Consider the following 27,219-nt stretch of genomic DNA (forward strand, 5'->3'; position numbering starts at 1 on the left):
CAACGGTATGGCCTGACCGATCCAATCCATCCCTAAAGCAACAAATATATCATACCAAATATATAAGTCCCATTCATCCCCTTTCAGATGCTTCGGGATATGTAGGAATTAAAGCTTAAAGGCTCCACCTACTTCAAAACGCAGAAGCGTATCATCCATGGCATGGTCATCGAGCGCCAGAAGTCCACTATCGAACTGTTAACCAGCTCGGGCCGTCAAAAGTATGAATGTCCAGATGACATTTGTGCCAAAGAAGAGCGACTGGGTGACACTCAAATGCGCTGTCCAACTGGACGATGGCTATGTGGACAAGCAGGGGGAAATTCTCGAGTTGCTGAAGGTGTTTCCAGCACGAGGTTGAGCGCTGTTTCCCAGAGTTCGTTGATCTTGGCAACTATGCCTATTTGCTGCGGGAGGCTTTCCCCACTGGTACAGATCTTCACACGGGCGATTACGTCCTGGCGTAAGTTGAATATGATGGGATGAATGGGAACATTAAATATAAATTGTTGCAATAATCCTTACTCCTTCAGTCGAAATTCACGCATCGCGCCATCAAAGTGACCCCGCATCAATAAAGAGAAGACCTATTGCGCCGCTCAGGCGGTCACCATCACTGACCCAAACCGCTCCATAACCACCGAGCTGTATGAGAAGCGTAAGATCACCCTCCAGGTACAAAACAATACGAATCGCAAGTTGGAGCTTCTGAAAGTTCAGCTACAGAATGGGGCCTAGTCATATATGAGTGTGATCGAGCCAATTGCCAAGACCAGTATTTCTGTTGACGACAGCCTATTGGTGATCCTTGAGGTGGAGTTCCGCTGCATCGGCGAATGGGCGGAGAAATATACCCTGCACTTCGATAATTTTAAGGTGGAGCGCATTTTCAAGATCGTTGCCTGCAAAACACGTCGGCCTGCAGGCCGTCGAGGCCGAGCACCATCTGGTTGCGACCGAATGTTTGGTGATGCATTGGCGGCTTTGAAGTTCCAGAGATTCTGCGCAATGTTTACCTGAGAGAATCCCAGGTCGATGACCTAGAGAGATTGTATCCGTGCTCGAAAGAGGCCCTGTGCATGGCCAACTATGTTCAGCGCTTCTGTTTCTTCTTGCATCTGGAGGAAATGGAAGTGCTCATTAGAATTTGAAGATTTTACAGACACAGGGCTCACATGAAAAGGGAAGGGGAGTACCTCTCCCTCAAAATCGAGTAGGGAAGGGGAGTACCTCTCCCATGGGCGAGCAGTCTTTAATATCCTGCGGGGCGAGGCCAAGAACCTGCCGTACGTGATCTTCGGTCCGCCCGGAACCGGCCAGACCGTCACCCTGGTGGAGGCGGTGCTGCAGATGGTACAAAATCGCATCTTGCTGGCCGCACCCTCGAACATTGTCGCGGATCTCATTACCAAGCTAATCATTGCCAGCAAAGCGCTGACCACTGGCGAATTCATTCGAATCGTCCGGCAAAGAACTCATTCCACCCGATCTTATGACCAACTGTGCCACCTTGGACATATGCGCCAAAGAAATCGCTGAAGACACCGTAAGTACATTCCATTCCATTCAGTTCTTCTAAAGCAATCTGTAACTCTGAATCTCCCCATCCCGCTCAGATGCTAATCACCAAGTCGTGTCTGAAGCTGCGTCGCCACAGAGAGATTTTGGGTGCCCATCGCTTGATCATCGGCACCTGTGCCACCCTGGGAAACCCTATGCCGATGTCATTTCCGGGCGGACACTTCACCCACCTGTTTATGGATGAGACTGGCCAGTCGACCGAGCCGGAGACGCTGATGCCGGCAGCTCTGCTTTCCAAGGATCGGGGTCGGGTCATCCTGGCCGGTGATCCGCATCAGTTGCAGCCTGTAGTTCACAGCAGCTATGGACGTGCCTGTGGTTTCGGCACCTCCATGCTGGAGCGCCTGCTGAACACTCGAACTATCGGACCCTGCCCTCGATCATGGCCACATATAGTAAGCTGGACACAGCTATTGTCATGAAAAAGGTTGACCCGATTGAAAAGTTCCAAGGACAGGTGAGCAGACATGAAGTCTTATGCAATCTATATAGTATGTAATGTATATTCTTGATCTACAAATATAACCCAGGAGCGCGACATAGTGCTGATTTCCACTGTGCGCTCCACTGGAGACTATATAAGCCATAAGCGCATGAATTTGGCCATAGCGCGCGCCCGCGCATTTTTGGTCATATACGGTAATCCCCATCTCCTCAGCGTCGACGACAATTGTCGTCATCTCATCAACCATAGCTTTATTTCCTTATGGAATACAAATACATAAATATTAGAACGAAGAACGAACGAAAAACATACTCATTGTGGGGAAGAAATTTCATGATTACTGTAAGGCGTATGTATATATGTATATGTGTAAATTTCAATTTATAAAGAGAAATCCACATATGTTTCTCTACAAATTGGCCTTTGGTAGCCAAAATGGGGCTGGTAAAAAACTGCCAGGAAGCAGCCGCCCCTTTTATGGTGTCGCTGCGAAGAAAGAGATAGCATGAGAGAAAAAAAACGCCAAATTAGTGTTCGTAGCCGTCGTCGGACACGTCTATGTTTTTCAACACACAAAGCCCGCCAAGCCAGCAGAGTTTGATCTGTAAGTGGTAACAATCGATCATCTCTGCCCCAGGCGCCGCTCCCAGCACAACTGGTGAGCCAAACTGACGCATATGTATCCCTATCTATCGTTCCCACTGCATGCTTTTCCCTTAAGACTGTCTCTGTTTTCGCAGTTTAGTAAAGTTTAATTAAATAAGTGCGCTGCGACAGCCAAAGTTTGGCAGCCCTGTTCTTTTAAACGACAGCACACGGCGGACGGTCACATTGACAAGAGCCGTTAGAGCGGACATGTTTTTCTTGTTGTGTTCTTTGTAAAAAAAAGCCGCAAGTCATAATTTTTGTAGACTGCGGAATTAGATTAAAAAAACGTAATTTTAATGCAAGTGAATGAAATGGCGCCAACCACCATCGAAGAGAATGCTTTTGCATTAGGAAAGCGAGATGTACCGGATCAGTTTCAACTGGATCCTGAGGTTCGAGGCGGTGTTTTTTTGTTTTTTTTTTTTTTTGGTAGCTACAAAAAAAATACCTACTTGCAGCGTCTCTGGAAGACGCATTGGCTCACCGATTATGCCCAGGACATATTTGTGAACATGAAGGAGGCAGAGATGCGTCGTCGTCCCATATTATTCAACTCCATGCAGCTGGAGGAGCGCCCCAAATTGTTGCAGCTTTGTATATTCGCAGCGCAAAAGTACAAACTGAATCGCGCCTCAGTGCATTTGGGTAAATATGTGCGAATATCCTGCTGCTATTGATCACATTCATATTCCCAAATCCAATCCCACTTAACCAGGTATCTACTATATGGATTGTATGACCGACTACTACACGATTAGTAGCGAAAAACTGCCATTGCTGGCCCTCACATGTCTTCACATTGCGGCCCAGATCGAAGACAACGATGCGAGTGTGCCGCGCTACAGCGAACTGAACTGCCTGATACCTGATTCGTTGTACACCGTTTTCGAATACATTGTGTTGGAGCGCAAGGTGCTGGCCAGCCTGAATTTTGAGCTAATGCGTCCCACCACGGCCAGCTTTGTGGAGTTTTTTGCTTGCAGCTTCCTCACGCGCAACGACTTCGCCCACTACAAGGCCATGCTGGAGAACAATCCTAGCGAGCAGAACGATCAATCGCCATTGCAATACGAAAGCTTTGCAGTCATGATGTCGGCCTTGTCGCAGCTGCTGCTTCGCCTGGCAGACTGTACATTGAGCAGTAAGCATCGAGTGACTTTCCTATTAAAATCGTAATCAAGTAAACTATTTTCTCTTTCAGTTACAAGTTTTGCAAACGCGCGACCTTCTTTATTGGCCGCCGCCTGCATAGGAGCGGTGCGTCATCTAAGCGGACTCAAGTGCTGGTCACAGTATCTCTCCAAACTGACATCTTATCCGGAACACGAGGTTGAGCCATTGGTGGGGGAGATCACAAAGTACTATAACTGGCAGCAGAACAGCTCCGTGGCGCCCAATGCCCTGCCAACATACGTAAACATGGGCCCATCTTCGGCAGATACCATTAATCCCAATTGCTCCACAACGGACTCTGGCATTGGCGATTCGATGGTCATAATGAAGGAATCGGTGACCGTGCAGCATGATAACATTACTGTGCAGTTGCAGAAACCTGCTGTTCCAGGGTCCGATCTAGCTGGAGTTGTTCAAGAAGAGCCGCAGGAACCAGCTGACTTTTCTCAGGAAGAGCTGCAGATAGCAGCTGTCTTTTCTCAAGGAGAGCTGCAGGAACAAACTGCCTTTTCTCAGGGAGAGCTGCAGATAACAGCTGTCTTTTCTCTAGCAGAGCTGCAGGAACAGACTGACTTACAATACGAAGAGCAGCAGACACAGACAACCTTAGAGCTGAATGAATTAGCATTAGACTCCAAGGAAAAAGCGAAGAAATTAGATAGAGAAGTGGTCATAAAAGAACTGGAACGTGCTTTCAAGCGCAAGCGTATAGATTATGACTGCCAAGATGAGCCGCAAGCGAAGCGTCTTACCGACTGACCAATTTCAATATTTTGAGCGCACTGAAGATGATTGCTAAGCAAATAGGTTTATAATTTCATAGAAGTACCAGAAACACTTACACACTATTCTTTAAACACATACCCCACGCGGATGGGTATACTTCAAAATCATGCTTTTTCTCATGCGATATCCCCATTCAATTGTATTGAACACTCCCATATCGTAATGCATACACGATTGAAAAGTTCCAAGGACAGGTGAGCACACATGAAGTCTTATGCAATCTGTATAGTATGTAATGTATATTTATCTTGATCTATATAACCCAGGAGCGCGACATAATGCTGATTTCCACTGTGCGCTTCACTGGAGAGCCCTTATATCCCATAAGCGCATGAATTTGGCCATAGCTCTCGCCCGCTCATATACGGTAGTCCCGTCTCCATCTTCTCAGCGTTGACGACAATTGGCGTCATCTCATCAACCATAGCTTTATTTCCAAATGGAATACAAATACATAAATATTAGAACGAAGAACGAACGAAAAACATACTCATTGTGGGGAAGAAATTTCATGATTACTGTAAGGGGTATGTATATATGTATATGTGTAAATTTCAATTTATAAAGAGAAATCCACATATGTTTCTCTACAAATTGGCCTTTGGTAGCCAAAATGGGGCTAGTAAAAAACTGCCAGGAAGCAGCCGCCCCTTTTATGGTGTCGCTGCGAAGAAAGAGATAGCATGAGAGAAAAAAAACGCCAAATTAGTGTTCGTAGCCGTCGTCGGACACGTCTATGTTTTTCAACACACAAAGCCCGCCAAGCCAGCAGAGTTTGATCTGTAAGTGGTAACAATCGATCATCTCTGCCCCAGGCGCCGCTCCCAGCACAACTGGTGAGCCAAACTGACGCATATGTATCTCTATCTATCGTTCCCACTGCATGCTTTTCCCTTAAGACTGTCTCTGTTTTCGCAGTTTAGTAAAGTTTAATTAAATAAGTGCGCTGCGACAGCCGAAGTTTGGCAGCCCTGTTCTTTTAAACGACAGCACACGGCGGACGGTCACATTGACAAGAGCCGTTAGAGCGGACATGTTTTTCTTGTTGTGTTCTTTGTAAAAAAAAGCCGCAAGTCATAATTTTTGTAGACTGCGGAATTAGATTAAAAAAACGTAATTTTAATGCAAGTGAATGAAATGGCGCCAACCACCATCGAAGAGAATGCTTTTGCATTAGGAAAGCGAGATGTACCGGATCAGTTTCAACTGGATCCTGAGGTTCGAGGCGGTGTTTTTTTGTTTTTTTTTTTTTTTTGGTAGCTACAAAAAAAATACCTACTTGCAGCGTCTCTGGAAGACGCATTGGCTCACCGATTATGCCCAGGACATATTTGTGAACATGAAGGAGGCAGAGATGCGTCGTCGTCCCATATTATTCAACTCCATGCAGCTGGAGGAGCGCCCCAAATTGTTGCAGCTTTGTATATTCGCAGCGCAAAAGTACAAACTGAATCGCGCCTCAGTGCATTTGGGTAAATATGTGCGAATATCCTGCTGCTATTGATCACATTCATATTCCCAAATCCAATCCCACTTAACCAGGTATCTACTATATGGATTGTATGACCGACTACTACACGATTAGTAGCGAAAAACTGCCATTGCTGGCCCTCACATGTCTTCACATTGCGGCCCAGATCGAAGACAACGATGCGAGTGTGCCGCGCTACAGCGAACTGAACTGCCTGATACCTGATTCGTTGTACACCGTTTTCGAATACATTGTGTTGGAGCGCAAGGTGATGGCCAGCCTGAATTTTGAGCTAATGCGTCCCACCACGGCCAGCTTTGTGGAGTTTTTTGCTTGCAGCTTCCTCACGCGCAACGACTTCGCCCACTACAAGGCCATGCTGGAGAACAATCCTAGCGAGCAGAACGATCAATCGCCATTGCAATACGAAAGCTTTGCAGTCATGATGTCGGCCTTGTCGCAGCTGCTGCTTCGCCTGGCAGACTGTACATTGAGCAGTAAGCATCGAGTGACTTTCCTATTAAAATCGTAATCAAGTAAACTATTTTCTCTTTCAGTTACAAGTTTTGCAAACGCGCGACCTTCTTTATTGGCCGCCGCCTGCATAGGAGCGGTGCGTCATCTAAGCGGACTCAAGTGCTGGTCACAGTATCTCTCCAAACTGACATCTTATCCGGAACACGAGGTTGAGCCATTGGTGGGGGAGATCACAAAGTACTATAACTGGCAGCAGAACAGCTCCGTGGCGCCCAATGCCCTGCCAACATACGTAAACATGGGCCCATCTTCGGCAGATACCATTAATCCCAATTGCTCCACAACGGACTCTGGCATTGGCGATTCGATGGTCATAATGAAGGAATCGGTGACCGTGCAGCATGATAACATTACTGTGCAGTTGCAGAAACCTGCTGTTCCAGGGTCCGATCTAGCTGGAGTTGTTCAAGAAGAGCCGCAGGAACCAGCTGACTTTTCTCAGGAAGAGCTGCAGATAGCAGCTGTCTTTTCTCAAGGAGAGCTGCAGGAACAAACTGCCTTTTCTCAGGGAGAGCTGCAGATAACAGCTGTCTTTTCTCTAGCAGAGCTGCAGGAACAGACTGACTTACAATACGAAGAGCAGCAGACACAGACAACCTTAGAGCTGAATGAATTAGCATTAGACTCCAAGGAAAAAGCGAAGAAATTAGATAGAGAAGTGGTCATAAAAGAACTGGAACGTGCTTTCAAGCGCAAGCGTATAGATTATGACTGCCAAGATGAGCCGCAAGCGAAGCGTCTTACCGACTGACCAATTTCAATATTTTGAGCGCACTGAAGATGATTGCTAAGCAAATAGGTTTATAATTTCATAGAAGTACCAGAAACACTTACACACTATTCTTTAAACACATACCCCACGCGGATGGGTATACTTCAAAATCATGCTTTTTCTCATGCGATATCCCCATTCAATTGTATTGAACACTCCCATATCGTAATGCATACACGATTGAAAAGTTCCAAGGACAGGTGAGCACACATGAAGTCTTATGCAATCTGTATAGTATGTAATGTATATTTATCTTGATCTATATAACCCAGGAGCGCGACATAATGCTGATTTCCACTGTGCGCTTCACTGGAGAGCCCTTATATCCCATAAGCGCATGAATTTGGCCATAGCTCTCGCCCGCTCATATACGGTAGTCCCGTCTCCATCTTCTCAGCGTTGACGACAATTGGCGTCATCTCATCAACCATAGCTTTATTTCCAAATGGAATACAAATACATAAATATTAGAACGAAGAACGAACGAAAAACATACTCATTGTGGGGAAGAAATTTCATGATTACTGTAAGGGGTATGTATATATGTATATGTGTAAATTTCAATTTATAAAGAGAAATCCACATATGTTTCTCTACAAATTGGCCTTTGGTAGCCAAAATGGGGCTAGTAAAAAACTGCCAGGAAGCAGCCGCCCCTTTTATGGTGTCGCTGCGAAGAAAGAGATAGCATGAGAGAAAAAAAACGCCAAATTAGTGTTCGTAGCCGTCGTCGGACACGTCTATGTTTTTCAACACACAAAGCCCGCCAAGCCAGCAGAGTTTGATCTGTAAGTGGTAACAATCGATCATCTCTGCCCCAGGCGCCGCTCCCAGCACAACTGGTGAGCCAAACTGACGCATATGTATCCCTATCTATCGTTCCCACTGCATGCTTTTCCCTTAAGACTGTCTCTGTTTTCGCAGTTTAGTAAAGTTTAATTAAATAAGTGCGCTGCGACAGCCGAAGTTTGGCAGCCCTGTTCTTTTAAACGACAGCACACGGCGGACGGTCACATTGACAAGAGCCGTTAGAGCGGACATGTTTTTCTTGTTGTGTTCTTTGTAAAAAAAAGCCGCAAGTCATAATTTTTGTAGACTGCGGAATTAGATTAAAAAAACGTAATTTTAATGCAAGTGAATGAAATGGCGCCAACCACCATCGAAGAGAATGCTTTTGCATTAGGAAAGCGAGATGTACCGGATCAGTTTCAACTGGATCCTGAGGTTCGAGGCGGTGTTTTTTTGTTTTTTTTTTTTTTTTGGTAGCTACAAAAAAAATACCTACTTGCAGCGTCTCTGGAAGACGCATTGGCTCACCGATTATGCCCAGGACATATTTGTGAACATGAAGGAGGCAGAGATGCGTCGTCGTCCCATATTATTCAACTCCATGCAGCTGGAGGAGCGCCCCAAATTGTTGCAGCTTTGTGTATTCGCAGCGCAAAAGTACAAACTGAATCGCGCCTCAGTGCATTTGGGTAAATATGTGCGAATATCCTGCTGCTATTGATCACATTCATATTCCCAAATCCAATCCCACTTAACCAGGTATCTACTATATGGATTGTATGACCGACTACTACACGATTAGTAGCGAAAAACTGCCATTGCTGGCCCTCACATGTCTTCACATTGCGGCCCAGATCGAAGACAACGATGCGAGTGTGCCGCGCTACAGCGAACTGAACTGCCTGATACCTGATTCGTTGTACACCGTTTTCGAATACATTGTGTTGGAGCGCAAGGTGCTGGCCAGCCTGAATTTTGAGCTAATGCGTCCCACCACGGCCAGCTTTGTGGAGTTTTTTGCTTGCAGCTTCCTCACGCGCAACGACTTCGCCCACTACAAGGCCATGCTGGAGAACAATCCTAGCGAGCAGAACGATCAATCGCCATTGCAATACGAAAGCTTTGCAGTCATGATGTCGGCCTTGTCGCAGCTGCTGCTTCGCCTGGCAGACTGTACATTGAGCAGTAAGCATCGAGTGACTTTCCTATTAAAATCGTAATCAAGTAAACTATTTTCTCTTTCAGTTACAAGTTTTGCAAACGCGCGACCTTCTTTATTGGCCGCCGCCTGCATAGGAGCGGTGCGTCATCTAAGCGGACTCAAGTGCTGGTCACAGTATCTCTCCAAACTGACATCTTATCCGGAACACGAGGTTGAGCCATTGGTGGGGGAGATCACAAAGTACTATAACTGGCAGCAGAACAGCTCCGTGGCGCCCAATGCCCTGCCAACATACGTAAACATGGGCCCATCTTCGGCAGATACCATTAATCCCAATTGCTCCACAACGGACTCTGGCATTGGCGATTCGATGGTCATAATGAAGGAATCGGTGACCGTGCAGCATGATAACATTACTGTGCAGGTGCAGAAACCTGCTGTTCCAGGGTCCGATCTAGCTGGAGTTGTTCAAGAAGAGCCGCAGGAACCAGCTGTCTTTTCTCAGGAAGAGCTGCAGATAGCAGCTGTCTTTTCTCAAGGAGAGCTGCAGGAACAAGCTGCCTTTTCTCAGGGAGAACTGCAGATAACAGCTGTCTTTTCTCTAGCAGAGCTGCAGGAACAGACTGACTTACAATACGAAGAGCAGCAGACACAGACAACCTTAGAGCTGAATGAATTAGCATTAGACTCCAAGGAAAAAGCGAAGAAATTAGATAGAGAAGTGGTCATAAAAGAACTGGAACGTGCTTTCAAGCGCAAGCGTATAGATTATGACTGCCAAGATGAGTCGCAAGCGAAGCGTCTTACCGACTGACCAATTTCCATATTTTGATTCGGTAATCAGGTTTACCGAAGACCAAAACACTCACAAGCTCAAGCGCACTGAAGATGATTGCTAAGCAAATAGGTTTATAATTTCATAGAAGTACCAGAAACACTTACACACTATTCTTTAAACACATACCCCACGCGGATGGGTATACTTCAAAATCATGCTTTTTCTCATGCGATATCCCCATTCAATTGTATTGAACACTCCCATATCGTAATGCATACACGATTGAAAAGTTCCAAGGACAGGTGAGCACACATGAAGTCTTATGCAATCTGTATAGTATGTAATGTATATTTATCTTGATCTATATAACCCAGGAGCGCGACATAATGCTGATTTCCACTGTGCGCTTCACTGGAGAGCCCTTATATCCCATAAGCGCATGAATTTGGCCATAGCTCTCGCCCGCTCATATACGGTAGTCCCGTCTCCATCTTCTCAGCGTTGACGACAATTGGCGTCATCTCATCAACCATAGCTTTATTTCCAAATGGAATACAAATACATAAATATTAGAACGAAGAACGAACGAAAAACATACTCATTGTGGGGAAGAAATTTCATGATTACTGTAAGGCGTATGTATATATGTATATGTGTAAATTTCAATTTATAAAGAGAAATCCACATATGTTTCTCTACAAATTGGCCTTTGGTAGCCAAAATGGGGCTGGTAAAAAACTGCCAGGAAGCAGCCGCCCCTTTTATGGTGTCGCTGCGAAGAAAGAGATAGCATGAGAGAAAAAAAACGCCAAATTAGTGTTCGTAGCCGTCGTCGGACGCGTCTATGTTTTTCAACACACAAAGCCCGCCAAGCCAGCAGAGTTTGATCTGTAAGTGGTAACAATCGATCATCTCTGCCCCAGGCGCCGGTCCCAGCACAACTGGTGAGCCAAACTGACGCATATGTATCTATCGTTCCCACTGCATGCTTTTCCCTTAAGACTGTCTCTGTTTTCGCAGTTTAGTAAAGTTTAATTAAATAAGTGCGCTGCGACAGCCGAAGTTTGGCAGCCCTGTTCTTTTAAACGACAGCACACGGCGGACGGTCACATTGACAAGAGCCGTTAGAGCGGACATGTTTTTCTTGTTGTGTTCTTTGCAAAAAAAAGCCGCAAGTCATAATTTTTGTAGACTGCGGAATTAGATTAAAAAAACGTAATTTTAATGCAAGTGAATGAAATGGCGCCAACCACCATCGAAGAGAATGCTTTTGCATTAGGAAAGCGAGATGTACCGGATCAGTTTCAACTGGATCCTGAGGTTCGAGGCGGTGTTTTTGTTTTTTTTTTTTTTTTGGTAGCTACAAAAAAAATACCTACTTGCAGCGTCTCTGGAAGACGCATTGGCTCACCGATTATGCCCAGGACATATTTGTGAACATGAAGGAGGCAGAGATGCGTCGTCGTCCCATATTATTCAACTCCATGCAGCTGGAGGAGCGCCCCAAATTGTTGCAGCTTTGTATATTCGCAGCGCAAAAGTACAAACTGAATCGCGCCTCAGTGCATTTGGGTAAATATGTGCGAATATCCTGCTGCTATTGATCACATTCATATTCCCAAATCCAATCCCACTTAACCAGGTATCTACTATATGGATTGTATGACCGACTACTACACGATTAGTAGCGAAAAACTGCCATTGCTGGCCCTCACATGTCTTCACATTGCGGCCCAGATCGAAGACAACGATGCGAGTGTGCCGCGCTACAGCGAACTGAACTGCCTGATACCTGATTCGTTGTACACCGTTTTCGAATACATTGTGTTGGAGCGCAAGGTGCTGGCCAGCCTGAATTTTGAGCTAATGCGTCCCACCACGGCCAGCTTTGTGGAGTTTTTTGCTTGCAGCTTCCTCACGCGCAACGACTTCGCCCACTACAAGGCCATGCTGGAGAACAATCCTAGCGAGCAGAACGATCAATCGCCATTGCAATACGAAAGCTTTGCAGTCATGATGTCGGCCTTGTCGCAGCTGCTGCTTCGCCTGGCAGACTGTACATTGAGCAGTAAGCATCGAGTGACTTTCCTATTAAAATCGTAATCAAGTAAACTATTTTCTCTTTCAGTTACAAGTTTTGCAAACGCGCGACCTTCTTTATTGGCCGCCGCCTGCATAGGAGCGGTGCGTCATCTAAGCGGACTCAAGTGCTGGTCACAGTATCTCTCCAAACTGACATCTTATCCGGAACACGAGGTTGAGCCATTGGTGGGGGAGATCACAAAGTACTATAACTGGCAGCAGAACAGCTCCGTGGCGCCCAATGCCCTGCCAACATACGTAAACATGGGCCCATCTTCGGCAGATACCATTAATCCCAATTGCTCCACAACGGACTCTGGCATTGGCGATTCGATGGTCATAATGAAGGAATCGGTGACCGTGCAGCATGATAACATTACTGTGCAGTTGCAGAAACCTGCTGTTCCAGGGTCCGATCTAGCTGGAGTTGTTCAAGAAGAGCCGCAGGAACCAGCTGACTTTTCTCAGGAAGAGCTGCAGATAGCAGCTGTCTTTTCTCAAGGAGAGCTGCAGGAACAAACTGCCTTTTCTCAGGGAGAGCTGCAGATAACAGCTGTCTTTTCTCTAGCAGAGCTGCAGGAACAGACTGACTTACAATACGAAGAGCAGCAGACACAGACAACCTTAGAGCTGAATGAATTAGCATTAGACTCCAAGGAAAAAGCGAAGAAATTAGATAGAGAAGTGGTCATAAAAGAACTGGAACGTGCTTTCAAGCGCAAGCGTATAGATTATGACTGCCAAGATGAGCCGCAAGCGAAGCGTCTTACCGACTGACCAATTTCCATATTTTGATTCGGTAATCAGGTTTACCGAAGACCAAAACACTCACAAGCTCAAGCGCACTGAAGATGATTGCTAAGCAAATAGGTTTATAATTTCATAGAAGTACCAGAAACACTTACACACTATTCTTTAAACACATACCCCACGCGGATGGGTATACTTCAAAATCATGCTTTTTCTCATGCGATATCCCCATTCAATTGTATTGAACACTCCCATATCGTAATGCATACACGATTGAAAAGTTCCAAGGACAGGTGAGCACACATGAAGTCTTATGCAATCTTATGCAATAACCCAGGAGCGCGACATAATGCTGATTTCCACTGTGCGCTTCACTGGAGAGCCCTTATATCCCATAAGCGCATGAATTTGGCCATAGCTCTCGCCCGCTCATATACGGTAGTCCCGTCTCCATCTTCTCAGCGTTGACGACAATTGGCGTCATCTCATCAACCATAGCTTTATTTCCAAATGGAATACAAATACATAAATATTAGAACGAAGAACGAACGAAAAACATACTCATTGTGGGGAAGAAATTTCATGATTACTGTAAGGCGTATGTATATATGTATATGTGTAAATTTCAATTTATAAAGAGAAATCCACATATGTTTCTCTACAAATTGGCCTTTGGTAGCCAAAATGGGGCTGGTAAAAAACTGCCAGGAAGCAGCCGCCCCTTTTATGGTGTCGCTGCGAAGAAAGAGATAGCATGAGAGAAAAAAAACGCCAAATTAGTGTTCGTAGCCGTCGTCGGACACGTCTATGTTTTTCAACACACAAAGCCCGCCAAGCCAGCAGAGTTTGATCTGTAAGTGGTAACAATCGATCATCTCTGCCCCAGGCGCCGGTCCCAGCACAACTGGTGAGCCAAACTGACGCATATGTATCTATCGTTCCCACTGCATGCTTTTCCCTTAAGACTGTCTCTGTTTTCGCAGTTTAGTAAAGTTTAATTAAATAAGTGCGCTGCGACAGCCGAAGTTTGGCAGCCCTGTTCTTTTAAACGACAGCACACGGCGGACGGTCACATTGACAAGAGCCGTTAGAGCGGACATGTTTTTCTTGTTGTGTTCTTTGTAAAAAAAAGCCGCAAGTCATAATTTTTGTAGACTGCGGAATTAGATTAAAAAAACGTAATTTTAATGCAAGTGAATGAAATGGCGCCAACCACCATCGAAGAGAATGCTTTTGCATTAGGAAAGCGAGATGTACCGGATCAGTTTCAACTGGATCCTGAGGTTCGAGGCGGTGTTTTTGTTTTTTTTTTTTTTTTGGTAGCTACAAAAAAAATACCTACTTGCAGCGTCTCTGGAAGACGCATTGGCTCACCGATTATGCCCAGGACATATTTGTGAACATGAAGGAGGCAGAGATGCGTCGTCGTCCCATATTATTCAACTCCATGCAGCTGGAGGAGCGCCCCAAATTGTTGCAGCTTTGTATATTCGCAGCGCAAAAGTACAAACTGAATCGCGCCTCAGTGCATTTGGGTAAATATGTGCGAATATCCTGCTGCTATTGATCACATTCATATTCCCAAATCCAATCCCACTTAACCAGGTATCTACTATATGGATTGTATGACCGACTACTACACGATTAGTAGCGAAAAACTGCCATTGCTGGCCCTCACATGTCTTCACATTGCGGCCCAGATCGAAGACAACGATGCGAGTGTGCCGCGCTACAGCGAACTGAACTGCCTGATACCTGATTCGTTGTACACCGTTTTCGAATACATTGTGTTGGAGCGCAAGGTGCTGGCCAGCCTGAATTTTGAGCTAATGCGTCCCACCACGGCCAGCTTTGTGGAGTTTTTTGCTTGCAGCTTCCTCACGCGCAACGACTTCGCCCACTACAAGGCCATGCTGGAGAACAATCCTAGCGAGCAGAACGATCAATCGCCATTGCAATACGAAAGCTTTGCAGTCATGATGTCGGCCTTGTCGCAGCTGCTGCTTCGCCTGGCAGACTGTACATTGAGTAGTAAGCATCGAGTGACTTTCCTATTAAAATCGTAATCAAGTAAACTATTTTCTCTTTCAGTTACAAGTTTTGCAAACGCGCGACCTTCTTTATTGGCCGCCGCCTGCATAGGAGCGGTGCGTCATCTAAGCGGACTCAAGTGCTGGTCACAGTATCTCTCCAAACTGACATCTTATCCGGAACACGAGGTTGAGCCATTGGTGGGGGAGATCACAAAGTACTATAACTGGCAGCAGAACAGCTCCGTGGCGCCCAATGCCCTGCCAACATACGTAAACATGGGCCCATCTTCGGCAGATACCATTAATCCCAATTGCTCCACAACGGACTCTGGCATTGGCGATTCGATGGTCATAATGAAGGAATCGGTGACCGTGCAGCATGATAACATTACTGTGCAGTTGCAGAAACCTGCTGTTCCAGGGTCCGATCTAGCTGGAGTTGTTCAAGAAGAGCCGCAGGAACCAGCTGACTTTTCTCAGGAAGAGCTGCAGATAGCAGCTGTCTTTTCTCAAGGAGAGCTGCAGGAACAAACTGCCTTTTCTCAGGGAGAGCTGCAGATAACAGCTGTCTTTTCTCTAGCAGAGCTGCAGGAACAGACTGACTTACAATACGAAGAGCAGCAGACACAGACAACCTTAGAGCTGAATGAATTAGCATTAGACTCCAAGGAAAAAGCGAAGAAATTAGATAGAGAAGTGGTCATAAAAGAACTGGAACGTGCTTTCAAGCGCAAGCGTATAGATTATGACTGCCAAGATGAGCCGCAAGCGAAGCGTCTTACCGACTGACCAATTTCCATATTTTGATTCGGTAATCAGGTTTACCGAAGACCAAAACACTCACAAGCTCAAGCGCACTGAAGATGATTGCTAAGCAAATAGGTTTATAATTTCATAGAAGTACCAGAAACACTTACACACTATTCTTTAAACACATACCCCACGCGGATGGGTATACTTCAAAATCATGCTTTTTCTCATGCGATATCCCCATTCAATTGTATTAAACACTCCCATATCGTAATGCATACACGATTGAAAAGTTCCAAGGACAGGTGAGCACACATGAAGTCTTATGCAATCTGTATAGTATGTAATGTATATTTATCTTGATCTATATAACCCAGGAGCGCGACATAATGCTGATTTCCACTGTGCGCTCCACTGGAGAGCCCTTATATCCCATAAGCGCATGAATTTGGCCATAGCGCTCGCCCGCTCATATACGGTAGTCCCGTCTCCATCTTCTCAGCGTTGACGACAATTGGCGTCATCTCATCAACTATAGCTTTATTTCCAAATGGAATACAAATACATAAATATTAGAACGAAGAACGAACGAAAAACATACTCATTGTGGGGAAGAAATTTCATTATTACTGTAAGGGGTATGTATATATGTATATGTGTAAATTTCAATTTATAAAGAGAAATCCACATATGTTTCTCTACAAATTTGCCTTTGGTAGCCAAAATGGGGCTGGTAAAAAACTGCCAGGAAGCAGCCGCCCCTTTTATGGTGTCGCTGCGAAGAAAGAGATAGCATGAGAGAAAAAAAACGCCAAATTAGTGTTCGTAGCCGTCGTCGGACACGTCTATGTTTTTCAACACACAAAGCCCGCCAAGCCAGCAGAGTTTGATCTGTAAGTGGTAACAATCGATCATCTCTGCCCCAGGCGCCGGTCCCAGCACAACTGGTGAGCCAAACTGACGCATATGTATCCCTATCTATCGTTCCCACTGCATGCTTTTCCCTTAAGACTGTCTCTGTTTTCGCAGTTTAGTAAAGTTTAATTAAATAAGTGCGCTGCGACAGCCGAAGTTTGGCAGCCCTGTTCTTTTAAACGACAGCACACGGCGGACGGTCACATTGACAAGAGCCGTTAGAGCGGACATGTTTTTCTTGTTGTGTTCTTTGTAAAAAAAAAGCCGCAAGTCATAATTTTTGTAGACTGCGGAATTAGATTAAAAAAACGTAATTTTAATGCAAGTGAATGAAATGGCGCCAACCACCATCGAAGAGAATGCTTTTGCATTAGGAAAGCGAGATGTACCGGATCAGTTTCAACTGGATCCTGAGGTTCGAGGCGGTGTTTTTGTTTTTTTTTTTTTTGGTTGCTACAAAAAAAATACCTACTTGCAGCGTCTCTGGAAGACGCATTGGCTCACCGATTATGCCCAGGACATATTTGTGAACATGAAGGAGGCAGAGATGCGTCGTCGTCCCATATTATTCAACTCCATGCAGCTGGAGGAGCGCCCCAAATTGTTGCAGCTTTGTATATTCGCAGCGCAAAAGTACAAACTGAATCGCGCCTCAGTGCATTTGGGTAAATATGTGCGAATATCCTGCTGCTATTGATCACATTCATATTCCCAAATCCAATCCCACTTAACCAGGTATCTACTATATGGATTGTATGACCGACTACTACACGATTAGTAGCGAAAAACTGCCATTGCTGGCCCTCACATGTCTTCACATTGCGGCCCAGATCGAAGACAACGATGCGAGTGTGCCGCGCTACAGCGAACTGAACTGCCTGATACCTGATTCGTTGTACACCGTTTTCGAATACATTGTGTTGGAGCGCAAGGTGCTGGCCAGCCTGAATTTTGAGCTAATGCGTCCCACCACGGCCAGCTTTGTGGAGTTTTTTGCTTGCAGCTTCCTCACGCGCAACGACTTCGCCCACTACAAGGCCATGCTGGAGAACAATCCTAGCGAGCAGAACGATCAATCGCCATTGCAATACGAATGCTTTGCAGTCATGATGTCGGCCTTGTCGCAGCTGCTGCTTCGCCTGGCAGACTGTACATTGAGTAGTAAGCATCGAGTGACTTTCCTATTAAAATCGTAATCAAGTAAACTATTTTCTCTTTCAGTTACAAGTTTTGCAAACGCGCGACCTTCTTTATTGGCCGCCGCCTGCATAGGAGCGGTGCGTCATCTAAGCGGACTCAAGTGCTGGTCACAGTATCTCTCCAAACTGACATCTTATCCGGAACACGAGGTTGAGCCATTGGTGGGGGAGATCACAAAGTACTATAACTGGCAGCAGAACAGCTCCGTGGCGCCCAATGCCCTGCCAACATACGTAAACATGGGCCCATCTTCGGCAGATACCATTAATCCCAATTGCTCCACAACGGACTCTGGCATTGGCGATTCGATGGTCATAATGAAGGAATCGGTGACCGTGCAGCATGATAACATTACTGTGCAGTTGCAGAAACCTGCTGTTCCAGGGTCCGATCTAGCTGGAGTTGTTCAAGAAGAGCCGCAGGAACCAGCTGACTTTTCTCAGGAAGAGCTGCAGATAGCAGCTGTCTTTTCTCAAGGAGAGCTGCAGGAACAAACTGCCTTTTCTCAGGGAGAGCTGCAGATAACAGCTGTCTTTTCTCTAGCAGAGCTGCAGGAACAGACTGACTTACAATACGAAGAGCAGCAGACACAGACAACCTTAGAGCTGAATGAATTAGCATTAGACTCCAAGGAAAAAGCGAAGAAATTAGATAGAGAAGTGGTCATAAAAGAACTGGAACGTGCTTTCAAGCGCAAGCGTATAGATTATGACTGCCAAGATGAGCCGCAAGCGAAGCGTCTTACCGACTGACCAATTTCCATATTTTGATTCGGTAATCAGGTTTACCGAAGACCAAAACACTCACAAGCTCAAGCGCACTGAAGATGATTGCTAAGCAAATAGGTTTATAATTTCATAGAAGTACCAGAAACACTTACACACTATTCTTTAAACACATACCCCACGCGGATGGGTATACTTCAAAATCATGCTTTTTCTCATGCGATATCCCCATTCAATTGTATTGAACACTCCCATATCGTAATGCATACACGATTGAAAAGTTCCAAGGACAGGTGAGCACACATGAAGTCTTATGCAATCTGTATAGTATGTAATGTATATTTATCTTGATCTATATAACCCAGGAGCGCGACATAATGCTGATTTCCACTGTGCGCTCCACTGGAGAGCCCTTATATCCCATAAGCGCATGAATTTGGCCATAGCGCTCGCCCGCTCATATACGGTAGTCCCGTCTCCATCTTCTCAGCGTTGACGACAATTGGCGTCATCTCATCAACCATAGCTTTATTTCCAAATGGAATACAAATACATAAATATTAGAACGAAGAACGAACGAAAAACATACTCATTGTGGGGAAGAAATTTCATGATTACTGTAAGGGGTATGTATATATGTATATGTGTAAATTTCAATTTATAAAGAGAAATCCACATATGTTTCTCTACAAATTGGCCTTTGGTAGCCAAAATGGGGCTGGTAAAAAACTGCCAGGAAGCAGCCGCCCCTTTTATGGTGTCGCTGCGAAGAAAGAGATAGCATGAGAGAAAAAAAACGCCAAATTAGTGTTCGTAGCCGTCGTCGGACACGTCTATGTTTTTCAACACACAAAGCCCGCCAAGCCAGCAGAGTTTGATCTGTAAGTGGTAACAATCGATCATCTCTGCCCCAGGCGCCGGTCCCAGCACAACTGGTGAGCCAAACTGACGCATATATATCCCTATCTATCGTTCCCACTGCATGCTTTTCCCTTAAGACTGTCTCTGTTTTCGCAGTTTAGTAAAGTTTAATTAAATAAGTGCGCTGCGACAGCCGAAGTTTGGCAGCCCTGTTCTTTTAAACGACAGCACACGGCGGACGGTCACATTGACAAGAGCCGTTAGAGCGGACATGTTTTTCTTGTTGTGTTCTTTGTAAAAAAAAAGCCGCAAGTCATAATTTTTGTAGACTGCGGAATTAGATCAAAAAAACGTAATTTTAATGCAAGTGAATGAAATGGCGCCAACCACCATCGAAGAGAATGCTTTTGCATTAGGAAAGCGAGATGTAACGGATCAGTTTCAACTGGATCCTGAGGTTCGAGGCGGTTTTTTTTTGTTTTTTTTTTTTTTTGGTCCCTACAAAAAAAAATACCTACTTGCAGCGTCTCTGGAAGACGCATTGGCTCACCGATTATGCCCAGGACATATTTGTGAACATGAAGGAGGCAGAGATGCGTCGTCGTCCCATATTATTCAACTCCATGCAGCTGGAGGAGCGCCCCAAATTGTTTCAGCTTTTTCAATTCGCAGCGCAAAAGTACACACTGAATCGCGCCTCAGTGCATTTGGGTAAATATGTGCGAATATCCTGCTGCTATTGATCACATTCACATTCCCAAACCCAATCCCACTTAACCAGGTATCTACTATATGGATTGTATGACCGACTACTACACGATTAGTAGCGAAAAACTGCCATTGCTGGCCCTCACATGTCTTCACATTGCGGCCCAGATCGAAGACAACGATGCGAGTGTGCCGCGCTACAGCGAACTGAACTGCCTGATACCTGATTCGTTGTACACCGTTTTCGAATACATTGTGTTGGAGCGCAAGGTGCTGGCCAGCCTGAATTTTGAGCTAATGCGTCCCACCACGGCCAGCTTTGTGGAGTTTTTTGCTTGCAGCTTCCTCACGCGCAACGACTTCGCCCACTACAAGGCCATGCTGGAGAACAATCCTAGCGAGCAGAACGATCAATCGCCATTGCAATACGAAAGCTTTGCAGTCATGATGTCGGCCTTGTCGCAGCTGCTGCTTCGCCTGGCAGACTGTACATTGAGCAGTAAGCATCGAGTGACTTTCCTATTAAAATCGTAATCAAGTAAACTATTTTCTCTTTCAGTTACAAGTTTTGCAAACGCGCGACCTTCTTTATTGGCCGCCGCCTGCATAGGAGCGGTGCGTCATCTAAGCGGACTCAAGTGCTGGTCACAGTATCTCTCCAAACTGACATCTTATCCGGAACACGAGGTTGAGCCATTGGTGGGGGAGATCACAAAGTACTATAACTGGCAGCAGAACAGCTCCGTGGCGCCCAATGCCCTGCCAACATACGTAAACATGGGCCCATCTTCGGCAGATACCATTAATCCCAATTGCTCCACAACGGACTCTGGCATTGGCGATTCGATGGTCATAATGAAGGAATCGGTGACCGTGCAGCATGATAACATTACTGTGCAGTTGCAGAAACCTGCTGTTCCAGGGTCCGATCTAGCTGGAGTTGTTCAAGAAGAGCCGCAGGAACCAGCTGACTTTTCTCAGGAAGAGCTGCAGATAGCAGCTGTCTTTTCTCAAGGAGAGCTGCAGGAACAAACTGCCTTTTCTCAGGGAGAGCTGCAGATAACAGCTGTCTTTTCTCTAGCAGAGCTGCAGGAACAGACTGACTTACAATACGAAGAGCAGCAGACACAGACAACCTTAGAGCTGAATGAATTAGCATTAGACTCCAAGGAAAAAGCGAAGAAATTAGATAGAGAAGTGGTCATAAAAGAACTGGAACGTGCTTTCAAGCGCAAGCGTATAGATTATGACTGCCAAGATGAGCCGCAAGCGAAGCGTCTTACCGACTGACCAATTTCCATATTTTGATTCGGTAATCAGGTTTACCGAAGACCAAAACACTCACAAGCTCAAGCGCACTGAAGATGATTGCTAAGCAAATAGGTTTATAATTTCATAGAAGTACCAGAAACACTTACACACTATTCTTTAAACACATACCCCACGCGGATGGGTATACTTCAAAATCATGCTTTTTCTCATGCGATATCCCCATTCAATTGTATTGAACACTCCCATATCGTAATGCATACACGATTGAAAAGTTCCAAGGACAGGTGAGCACACATGAAGTCTTATGCAATCTGTATAGTATGTAATGTATATTTATCTTGATCTATATAACCCAGGAGCGCGACATAATGCTGATTTCCACTGTGCGCTCCACTGGAGAGCCCTTATATCCCATAAGCGCATGAATTTGGCCATAGCGCTCGCCCGCTCATATACGGTAGTCCCGTCTCCATCTTCTCAGCGTTGACGACAATTGGCGTCATCTCATCAACCATAGCTTTATTTCCAAATGGAATACAAATACATAAATATTAGAACGAAGAACGAACGAAAAACATACTCATTGTGGGGAAGAAATTTCATGATTACTGTAAGGGGTATGTATATATGTATATGTGTAAATTTCAATTTATAAAGAGAAATCCACATATGTTTCTCTACAAATTGGCCTTTGGTAGCCAAAATGGGGCTGGTAAAAAACTGCCAGGAAGCAGCCGCCCCTTTTATGGTGTCGCTGCGAAGAAAGAGATAGCATGAGAGAAAAAAAACGCCAAATTAGTGTTCGTAGCCGTCGTCGGACACGTCTATGTTTTTCAACACACAAAGCCCGCCAAGCCAGCAGAGTTTGATCTGTAAGTGGTAACAATCGATCATCTCTGCCCCAGGCGCCGGTCCCAGCACAACTGGTGAGCCAAACTGACGCATATATATCCCTATCTATCGTTCCCACTGCATGCTTTTCCCTTAAGACTGTCTCTGTTTTCGCAGTTTAGTAAAGTTTAATTAAATAAGTGCGCTGCGACAGCCGAAGTTTGGCAGCCCTGTTCTTTTAAACGACAGCACACGGCGGACGGTCACATTGACAAGAGCCGTTAGAGCGGACATGTTTTTCTTGTTGTGTTCTTTGTAAAAAAAAAGCCGCAAGTCATAATTTTTGTAGACTGCGGAATTAGATCAAAAAAACGTAATTTTAATGCAAGTGAATGAAATGGCGCCAACCACCATCGAAGAGAATGCTTTTGCATTAGGAAAGCGAGATGTAACGGATCAGTTTCAACTGGATCCTGAGGTTCGAGGCGGTTTTTTTTTTGTTTTTTTTTTTTTTGGTCCCTACAAAAAAAAATACCTACTTGCAGCGTCTCTGGAAGACGCATTGGCTCACCGATTATGCCCAGGACATATTTGTGAACATGAAGGAGGCAGAGATGCGTCGTCGTCCCATATTATTCAACTCCATGCAGCTGGAGGAGCGCCCCAAATTGTTTCAGCTTTTTCAATTCGCAGCGCAAAAGTACACACTGAATCGCGCCTCAGTGCATTTGGGTAAATATGTGCGAATATCCTGCTGCTATTGATCACATTCACATTCCCAAACCCAATCCCACTTAACCAGGTATCTACTATATGGATTGTATGACCGACTACTACACGATTAGTAGCGAAAAACTGCCATTGCTGGCCCTCACATGTCTTCACATTGCGGCCCAGATCGAAGACAACGATGCGAGTGTGCCGCGCTACAGCGAACTGAACTGCCTGATACCTGATTCGTTGTACACCGTTTTCGAATACAATGTGGTGGAGCGCAAGGTGCTGGCCAGCCTGAATTTTGAGCTAATGCGTCCCACCACGGCCAGCTTTGTGGAGTTTTTTGCTTGCAGCTTCCTTACGCGCAACGACTTCGCCCACTACAAGGCCATGCTGAAGAATAATCGTAGCGAGCAGAACGATCAATCGCCATTGCAATACGAAAGCTTTGCAGTCATGATGTCGGCCTTGTCGCAGCTGCTGCTTCGCCTGGCAGACTGTACATTGAGCAGTAAGCATCGAGTGACTTTCCTATTAAAATCGTAATCAAGTAAACTATTTTCTCTTTCAGTTACAAGTTTTGCAAACGCGCGACCTTCTTTATTGGCCGCCGCCTGCATAGGAGCGGTGCGTCATCTAAGCGGACTCAAGTGCTGGTCACAGTATCTCTCCAAACTGACATCTTATCCGGAACACGAGGTTGAGCCATTGGTGGGGGAGATCACAAAGTACTATAACTGGCAGCAGAACAGCTCCGTGGCGCCCAATGCCCTGCCAACATACGTAAACATGGGCCCATCTTCGGCAGATACCATTAATCCCAATTGCTCCACAACGGACTCTGGCGTTGGGGATTCGATGGTCATAGTGAAGGAATCGGTGACCGTGCAGCAGGATATAATTACTGTGCAGGTGCAGAAACCTGCTGTTCCAGGGTCCGATCTAGCTGGAGTTGTTCAAGAAGAGCCGCAGGAACCAGCTGTCTTTTCTCAGGAAGAGCTGCAGATAGCAGCTGTCTTTTCTCTAGCAGAGCTGCAGGAACAGACTGACTTACAATACGAAGAGCAGCAGACACAGACAACCTTAGAGCTGAATGAATTAGCATTAGACTCCAAGGAAAAAGCGAAGAAATTAGATAGAGAAGTGGTCATAAAAGAACTGGAACGTGCTTTCAAGCGCAAGCGTATAGATTATGACTGCCAAGATGAGCCGCAAGCGAAGCGTCTTACCGACTGACCAATTTCAATATTTTGATTCGGTAATCGGGTTTACCGAAGACCAAAACACTCACAAGCTCAAGCGCACTGAAGATGATTGCTAAGCAAATAGGTTTATAATTTCATAGAAGTACCAGAAACACACACTATTCTTTAAACACATACCCCACGCGGATGGGTATACTTCAAAATCATGCTGTTTCTCATGCGATATCCCCATTCAATTGTATTGAACACTCCCATATCGTAATGCATACACAAACATTTCTCTTTATTGTATTTTTATTGTATAATGGGAATCATTCTCTTATCAAAAAAAATATTACACACACACACTCACATAAAAAAAAATCAACAATAAAAGAGTTGTTATTAACTAGACAAACAATTTTCTAAAAAACAAAATCCAATCCAATCGAGAATAGAGTCTTGAGGGGATTTAAGAGGAGGGAGGGAATTAAGGAATGACATTGTTATCCATTTCAAAAATGCTAATACTAAATGCATTCAAAATAGTAGAGCTGGAGCAAAGAACTGGAGCTGAATGCCGCGAGAATTCTTAAAAGCAAGGAACAAAACAAAGTAGAGGATCGGATCTACAGGGCAGGAATACCCGCTAGACGCAGCTCCAGTTTGTATCATCAAAAATGGAAATATATAATTTTCAAGTATCGATCGTGGGGGGACACTACAATTTGATATTGCTCCCAAAGGGGAAGTTCTAGCCTAATTTCAAATGCAAGAATGTTTGAGAGAAGAGGGAGACAGAGAGTGGAATTTGGGGATTAACTATCTTACTAATCTTCGGCCTAAGTGGTTCCGCAGAAACATTTTGAATTTACAACATTTACAGCACAACGTCCAGGCGCGCAGGTCCGGGCCGCCTCGCCTCGCCTCATCGCTGCATATCGCGTCGCTTGAGCACATCGAATATGACATCGGAGGAATTCTGCTTGTTGTTCAGATCATTGCCCGACTCATCCTCGGAATCGGTTTGCTCCAGCAATGGCACCGTCAACGTCGAGTGGGATCTCACATGGATGCCCGCAATGGAATTGTCTGCACCGCCGCCGCCGCCACCGCCACCAGCTCCTCCCTCATTGAAGTTGTACTCTGCCGACAAATCGTCACGGTCGTTGTCCAGATGCAGGTCCTTTTGCTGCTTCTCCGCATCGGCCATGGTGGAGTATTTGTGCCACAGATGGCAGGCAATGCCCGCAAGGCAGACAACCAGACCCACATAGTTGATGGGACTCAGCTGGTCCTTTTTGAGGGTGACGGCCAGGAACAGCTGGCAAATGTCCTTGAATATACCCGCTATCGAAAGCGTCAGGCTGGAGGTCTTGCACAGCACCAAGAACTCGGTGAACTCCATGAGGAACGCAAGCAGTGCCCCGAAGGTTATCCTGGCAATGGCCCACGTTATTTCATCCGTCGTATACCTCTTTAGGTTCTCCGCCACATCGTAAAGCTTTACACCTGCAAGGGGAAAATAAGAGTGGGATTAGCATGGTTTCCAGTGGCTATAAGCTAAGATATACCCATACGCACCTTCAATGCCACAAACAAGCGGCAGCAGCGAGGCAATCATCCACGGCTGCATGTAGTAGATCATGTCAATCGGATTGTGCAGCCCGAGTTTTGATTTTTGCATAATAAACTGTGCGAAACTCCAGCGCAGGCCGCTGCTCAGCGAGGCAAACAGTATGAAGAAGAAGCCCAAGGCATTGAACTGCGTGGACTTGTAGGTGAACATCACCAGGCCAGCGCCAATGAGGCCCACAATAAACACCAGAGACCAGCTCTAAGAAAGAGATCGGATCGGATCGAAACGCGCATTAACATATTTACTCCACTTCCCATATTGTAGATGGACGTACCTTCTTTTCCAATCCTAAAGCTATGGCAAACAGCAGTATAAACACTATGGTAGATGATTTGGTCATTGTGTACAGAGATATGGGCACCAGGGCCAATCCCCAGTTGGAGAAACCGATATCAATGGCACTGGCGACACCAGTGGGTGCCATTTTTCTCAATGCCACACGCCAATCCAGCTGCACACGGGATCGACCCACGCGCAGCTTATAAATCCTACGCACGAGGGCAGCCAAAATGAATTTAAGGATTAGGTGATACGTGACAATCGTTAGGGGGAATGGCATCTCGCGATTGATGTCCGTTTGGTAGAAGGTCAGCGAAATGGAGAGCGTTAGGTAGATCATAATAATGACCAGGGTGCCAATGGCCATCTGCATAAAGCGGGCATCCGCCTGCCGCGCCATGATCTTCTCCCGTGCCGACGTGGCTGCTACGTCGCCGACTCCAAGCCCGCTACCAATGCTATTGCTGCTGTTCACGTATTTGAAGTTAGCCAGGCGTCTATCTTTGCCATTCTGCAGCGTTGTCGTTGACGTCGTCTTCTTGTCCAAATTGAGCTCAATTTCCTCGCAGTCATCGTCATCAGCACAGCTGCTGCTGCCAACACCGCCGGAACCGCCGCCGCCCCCTCCACTCTGGGAATTGAGGCGCTCGTACTTTGCGGCCACCATTATCGGGGGGTTCGCTGCTGCTGCTGCTGTCGCGCAACCGTAAGAAGTTAACAAGAAAAGCCAGGCTAAAAGACAGCAAAAAACAGAAATACTCACATTACTTCTTCGTCGCTTCGTTATCTGGAAAGTTTATGGATCCATCCATATGTTTGTGTTTTGTGCAATTTCCCCGCGTCCCGCGACACGTTCCAGTGCCTGTTATCTGCGTAGGCGGCTTTGACTCAGGTTTTTGGTTGTATTGGTTTCTTCTGTTCGCCAATAAAATAAATTTACGTTTTCATTTTTGCCCCGTCCGTTTGTTTTGTTTGCTGCCAACTGTTTCAGTTATCGATAAGGCCCCCCCCGGTGGGGGCTGAAAATAACTACACGGTAACTACACATTTGCTACACTTAGCTACATAATGGGGGGAAAAAGAGGGTATGGACAAGAAGCAAAACTCCCCAGAAAATGCCACGCATGCAAA

General features: G+C 45.6%; 10 protein-coding genes across 11 annotated transcripts; 9 read left to right on the forward strand and 1 right to left on the reverse strand.

Moving 5' to 3' along the window:
- Positions 1 to 1,087: 1,087 nt before the first annotated feature.
- On the forward strand, positions 1,088 to 2,265 carry LOC113566914 (probable RNA helicase armi). The gene is made up of 2 exons (XM_026994125.1): positions 1,088 to 1,546; positions 1,617 to 2,265. The coding sequence occupies exons 1-2, from the start codon at positions 1,493 to 1,495 to the stop codon at positions 2,001 to 2,003; spliced, it is 441 nt and encodes a 146-aa protein (XP_026849926.1). The 5' UTR covers positions 1,088 to 1,492; the 3' UTR covers positions 2,004 to 2,265.
- Positions 2,266 to 2,939: 674 nt separating this feature from the next.
- On the forward strand, positions 2,940 to 5,107 carry LOC6601703. The gene is made up of 5 exons (XM_026994127.1): positions 2,940 to 3,066; positions 3,133 to 3,319; positions 3,390 to 3,815; positions 3,876 to 4,827; positions 4,900 to 5,107. The coding sequence occupies exons 1-4, from the start codon at positions 2,971 to 2,973 to the stop codon at positions 4,604 to 4,606; spliced, it is 1,440 nt and encodes a 479-aa protein (XP_026849928.1). The 5' UTR covers positions 2,940 to 2,970; the 3' UTR covers positions 4,607 to 4,827; positions 4,900 to 5,107.
- Positions 5,108 to 5,723: 616 nt separating this feature from the next.
- LOC113566916 lies at positions 5,724 to 7,893 on the forward strand. Its single transcript, XM_026994128.1, has 5 exons — positions 5,724 to 5,851; positions 5,919 to 6,105; positions 6,176 to 6,601; positions 6,662 to 7,613; positions 7,686 to 7,893. Exons 1-4 carry the CDS (start codon positions 5,756 to 5,758, stop codon positions 7,390 to 7,392), a joined length of 1,440 nt encoding a protein of 479 aa, XP_026849929.1. The 5' UTR covers positions 5,724 to 5,755; the 3' UTR covers positions 7,393 to 7,613; positions 7,686 to 7,893.
- A 616-nt stretch (positions 7,894 to 8,509) lies between these two features.
- Positions 8,510 to 10,724, forward strand: LOC113566915. The gene is made up of 5 exons (XM_026994126.1): positions 8,510 to 8,637; positions 8,705 to 8,891; positions 8,962 to 9,387; positions 9,448 to 10,444; positions 10,517 to 10,724. The coding sequence occupies exons 1-4, from the start codon at positions 8,542 to 8,544 to the stop codon at positions 10,176 to 10,178; spliced, it is 1,440 nt and encodes a 479-aa protein (XP_026849927.1). The 5' UTR covers positions 8,510 to 8,541; the 3' UTR covers positions 10,179 to 10,444; positions 10,517 to 10,724.
- A 607-nt stretch (positions 10,725 to 11,331) lies between these two features.
- LOC113566910 lies at positions 11,332 to 13,519 on the forward strand. The gene is made up of 5 exons (XM_026994120.1): positions 11,332 to 11,462; positions 11,528 to 11,714; positions 11,785 to 12,210; positions 12,271 to 13,267; positions 13,312 to 13,519. Exons 1-4 carry the CDS (start codon positions 11,367 to 11,369, stop codon positions 12,999 to 13,001), a joined length of 1,440 nt encoding a protein of 479 aa, XP_026849921.1. The 5' UTR covers positions 11,332 to 11,366; the 3' UTR covers positions 13,002 to 13,267; positions 13,312 to 13,519.
- A 611-nt stretch (positions 13,520 to 14,130) lies between these two features.
- On the forward strand, positions 14,131 to 16,339 carry LOC113566912. The gene is made up of 5 exons (XM_026994122.1): positions 14,131 to 14,257; positions 14,323 to 14,509; positions 14,580 to 15,005; positions 15,066 to 16,062; positions 16,135 to 16,339. Exons 1-4 carry the CDS (start codon positions 14,162 to 14,164, stop codon positions 15,794 to 15,796), a joined length of 1,440 nt encoding a protein of 479 aa, XP_026849923.1. The 5' UTR covers positions 14,131 to 14,161; the 3' UTR covers positions 15,797 to 16,062; positions 16,135 to 16,339.
- Positions 16,340 to 16,956: 617 nt separating this feature from the next.
- LOC113566909 (cyclin-J-like protein) lies at positions 16,957 to 19,170 on the forward strand. Its single transcript, XM_026994119.1, has 5 exons — positions 16,957 to 17,087; positions 17,151 to 17,337; positions 17,408 to 17,833; positions 17,894 to 18,890; positions 18,963 to 19,170. The coding sequence occupies exons 1-4, from the start codon at positions 16,992 to 16,994 to the stop codon at positions 18,622 to 18,624; spliced, it is 1,440 nt and encodes a 479-aa protein (XP_026849920.1). The 5' UTR covers positions 16,957 to 16,991; the 3' UTR covers positions 18,625 to 18,890; positions 18,963 to 19,170.
- Positions 19,171 to 19,797: 627 nt separating this feature from the next.
- LOC113566911 lies at positions 19,798 to 22,002 on the forward strand. Its single transcript, XM_026994121.1, has 5 exons — positions 19,798 to 19,915; positions 19,983 to 20,169; positions 20,240 to 20,665; positions 20,726 to 21,722; positions 21,795 to 22,002. The coding sequence occupies exons 1-4, from the start codon at positions 19,820 to 19,822 to the stop codon at positions 21,454 to 21,456; spliced, it is 1,440 nt and encodes a 479-aa protein (XP_026849922.1). The 5' UTR covers positions 19,798 to 19,819; the 3' UTR covers positions 21,457 to 21,722; positions 21,795 to 22,002.
- A 623-nt stretch (positions 22,003 to 22,625) lies between these two features.
- LOC113566913 lies at positions 22,626 to 24,489 on the forward strand. Its single transcript, XM_026994124.1, has 4 exons — positions 22,626 to 22,747; positions 22,815 to 23,001; positions 23,072 to 23,497; positions 23,558 to 24,489. Exons 1-4 carry the CDS (start codon positions 22,652 to 22,654, stop codon positions 24,220 to 24,222), a joined length of 1,374 nt encoding a protein of 457 aa, XP_026849925.1. The 5' UTR covers positions 22,626 to 22,651; the 3' UTR covers positions 24,223 to 24,489.
- Positions 24,468 to 27,063, reverse strand: LOC6601702 (solute carrier family 35 member C2). 2 transcript variants are annotated; one of them, XM_002026669.2, is made up of 4 exons: positions 26,852 to 27,063; positions 26,084 to 26,778; positions 25,755 to 26,007; positions 24,468 to 25,682 (listed from the first exon to the last, which is right to left on the reverse strand). In XM_002026669.2, exons 2-4 carry the CDS (start codon positions 26,753 to 26,755, stop codon positions 25,099 to 25,101), a joined length of 1,509 nt encoding a protein of 502 aa, XP_002026705.2. In that variant the 5' UTR covers positions 26,756 to 26,778; positions 26,852 to 27,063; the 3' UTR covers positions 24,468 to 25,098. The 2 variants fall into 2 exon arrangements, with proteins under 2 accessions (XP_002026705.2, XP_026849924.1); XM_026994123.1 differs by having other exon boundaries at positions 26,084 to 26,781.
- Positions 27,064 to 27,219: the final 156 nt, after the last annotated feature.

Source organism: Drosophila persimilis, unplaced genomic scaffold (genome assembly GCF_003286085.1).
Source record: "Drosophila persimilis strain 14011-0111.01,24,50 unplaced genomic scaffold, DperRS2 tig00001261-arrow-arrow-pilon, whole genome shotgun sequence".
Taxonomy (NCBI): Eukaryota; Metazoa; Arthropoda; class Insecta; order Diptera; family Drosophilidae; genus Drosophila; species Drosophila persimilis.

Bases quoted from the DNA above. Each gene is read 5' to 3' on its own strand.
- LOC113566914 (XM_026994125.1), top strand. From the start codon at position 1,493: ATGACCAACTGTGCCACCTTGGACATATGCGCCAAAGAAATCGCTGAA. The intron at 1,547-1,616 runs GTAAGTACATTC...CATCCCGCTCAG, and splicing joins AAGAAATCGCTGAAGACACC to ATGCTAATCACCAAGTCGTG.
- LOC6601703 (XM_026994127.1), top strand. From the start codon at position 2,971: ATGCAAGTGAATGAAATGGCGCCAACCACCATCGAAGAGAATGCTTTT. The intron at 3,067-3,132 runs GTTCGAGGCGGT...ACCTACTTGCAG, and splicing joins AGTTTCAACTGGATCCTGAG to CGTCTCTGGAAGACGCATTG. The intron at 3,816-3,875 runs GTAAGCATCGAG...TTTCTCTTTCAG, and splicing joins GGCAGACTGTACATTGAGCA to TTACAAGTTTTGCAAACGCG.
- LOC113566916 (XM_026994128.1), top strand. From the start codon at position 5,756: ATGCAAGTGAATGAAATGGCGCCAACCACCATCGAAGAGAATGCTTTT. The intron at 6,106-6,175 runs GTAAATATGTGC...CCACTTAACCAG, and splicing joins TCGCGCCTCAGTGCATTTGG to GTATCTACTATATGGATTGT. The intron at 6,602-6,661 runs GTAAGCATCGAG...TTTCTCTTTCAG, and splicing joins GGCAGACTGTACATTGAGCA to TTACAAGTTTTGCAAACGCG.
- LOC113566915 (XM_026994126.1), top strand. From the start codon at position 8,542: ATGCAAGTGAATGAAATGGCGCCAACCACCATCGAAGAGAATGCTTTT. The intron at 8,638-8,704 runs GTTCGAGGCGGT...ACCTACTTGCAG, and splicing joins AGTTTCAACTGGATCCTGAG to CGTCTCTGGAAGACGCATTG. The intron at 9,388-9,447 runs GTAAGCATCGAG...TTTCTCTTTCAG, and splicing joins GGCAGACTGTACATTGAGCA to TTACAAGTTTTGCAAACGCG.
- LOC113566910 (XM_026994120.1), top strand. From the start codon at position 11,367: ATGCAAGTGAATGAAATGGCGCCAACCACCATCGAAGAGAATGCTTTT. The intron at 11,715-11,784 runs GTAAATATGTGC...CCACTTAACCAG, and splicing joins TCGCGCCTCAGTGCATTTGG to GTATCTACTATATGGATTGT. The intron at 12,211-12,270 runs GTAAGCATCGAG...TTTCTCTTTCAG, and splicing joins GGCAGACTGTACATTGAGCA to TTACAAGTTTTGCAAACGCG.
- LOC113566912 (XM_026994122.1), top strand. From the start codon at position 14,162: ATGCAAGTGAATGAAATGGCGCCAACCACCATCGAAGAGAATGCTTTT. The intron at 14,510-14,579 runs GTAAATATGTGC...CCACTTAACCAG, and splicing joins TCGCGCCTCAGTGCATTTGG to GTATCTACTATATGGATTGT. The intron at 15,006-15,065 runs GTAAGCATCGAG...TTTCTCTTTCAG, and splicing joins GGCAGACTGTACATTGAGTA to TTACAAGTTTTGCAAACGCG.
- LOC113566909 (XM_026994119.1), top strand. From the start codon at position 16,992: ATGCAAGTGAATGAAATGGCGCCAACCACCATCGAAGAGAATGCTTTT. The intron at 17,088-17,150 runs GTTCGAGGCGGT...ACCTACTTGCAG, and splicing joins AGTTTCAACTGGATCCTGAG to CGTCTCTGGAAGACGCATTG. The intron at 17,338-17,407 runs GTAAATATGTGC...CCACTTAACCAG, and splicing joins TCGCGCCTCAGTGCATTTGG to GTATCTACTATATGGATTGT.
- LOC113566911 (XM_026994121.1), top strand. From the start codon at position 19,820: ATGCAAGTGAATGAAATGGCGCCAACCACCATCGAAGAGAATGCTTTT. The intron at 19,916-19,982 runs GTTCGAGGCGGT...ACCTACTTGCAG, and splicing joins AGTTTCAACTGGATCCTGAG to CGTCTCTGGAAGACGCATTG. The intron at 20,666-20,725 runs GTAAGCATCGAG...TTTCTCTTTCAG, and splicing joins GGCAGACTGTACATTGAGCA to TTACAAGTTTTGCAAACGCG.
- LOC113566913 (XM_026994124.1), top strand. From the start codon at position 22,652: ATGCAAGTGAATGAAATGGCGCCAACCACCATCGAAGAGAATGCTTTT. The intron at 22,748-22,814 runs GTTCGAGGCGGT...ACCTACTTGCAG, and splicing joins AGTTTCAACTGGATCCTGAG to CGTCTCTGGAAGACGCATTG. The intron at 23,002-23,071 runs GTAAATATGTGC...CCACTTAACCAG, and splicing joins TCGCGCCTCAGTGCATTTGG to GTATCTACTATATGGATTGT.
- LOC6601702 (XM_002026669.2), bottom strand. From the start codon at position 26,755: ATGGTGGCCGCAAAGTACGAGCGCCTCAATTCCCAGAGTGGAGGGGGC. The intron at 26,008-26,083 runs GTACGTCCATCT...TCTCTTTCTTAG, and splicing joins CTTTAGGATTGGAAAAGAAG to AGCTGGTCTCTGGTGTTTAT. The intron at 25,683-25,754 runs GTGCGTATGGGT...TTCCCCTTGCAG, and splicing joins GCTTGTTTGTGGCATTGAAG to GTGTAAAGCTTTACGATGTG.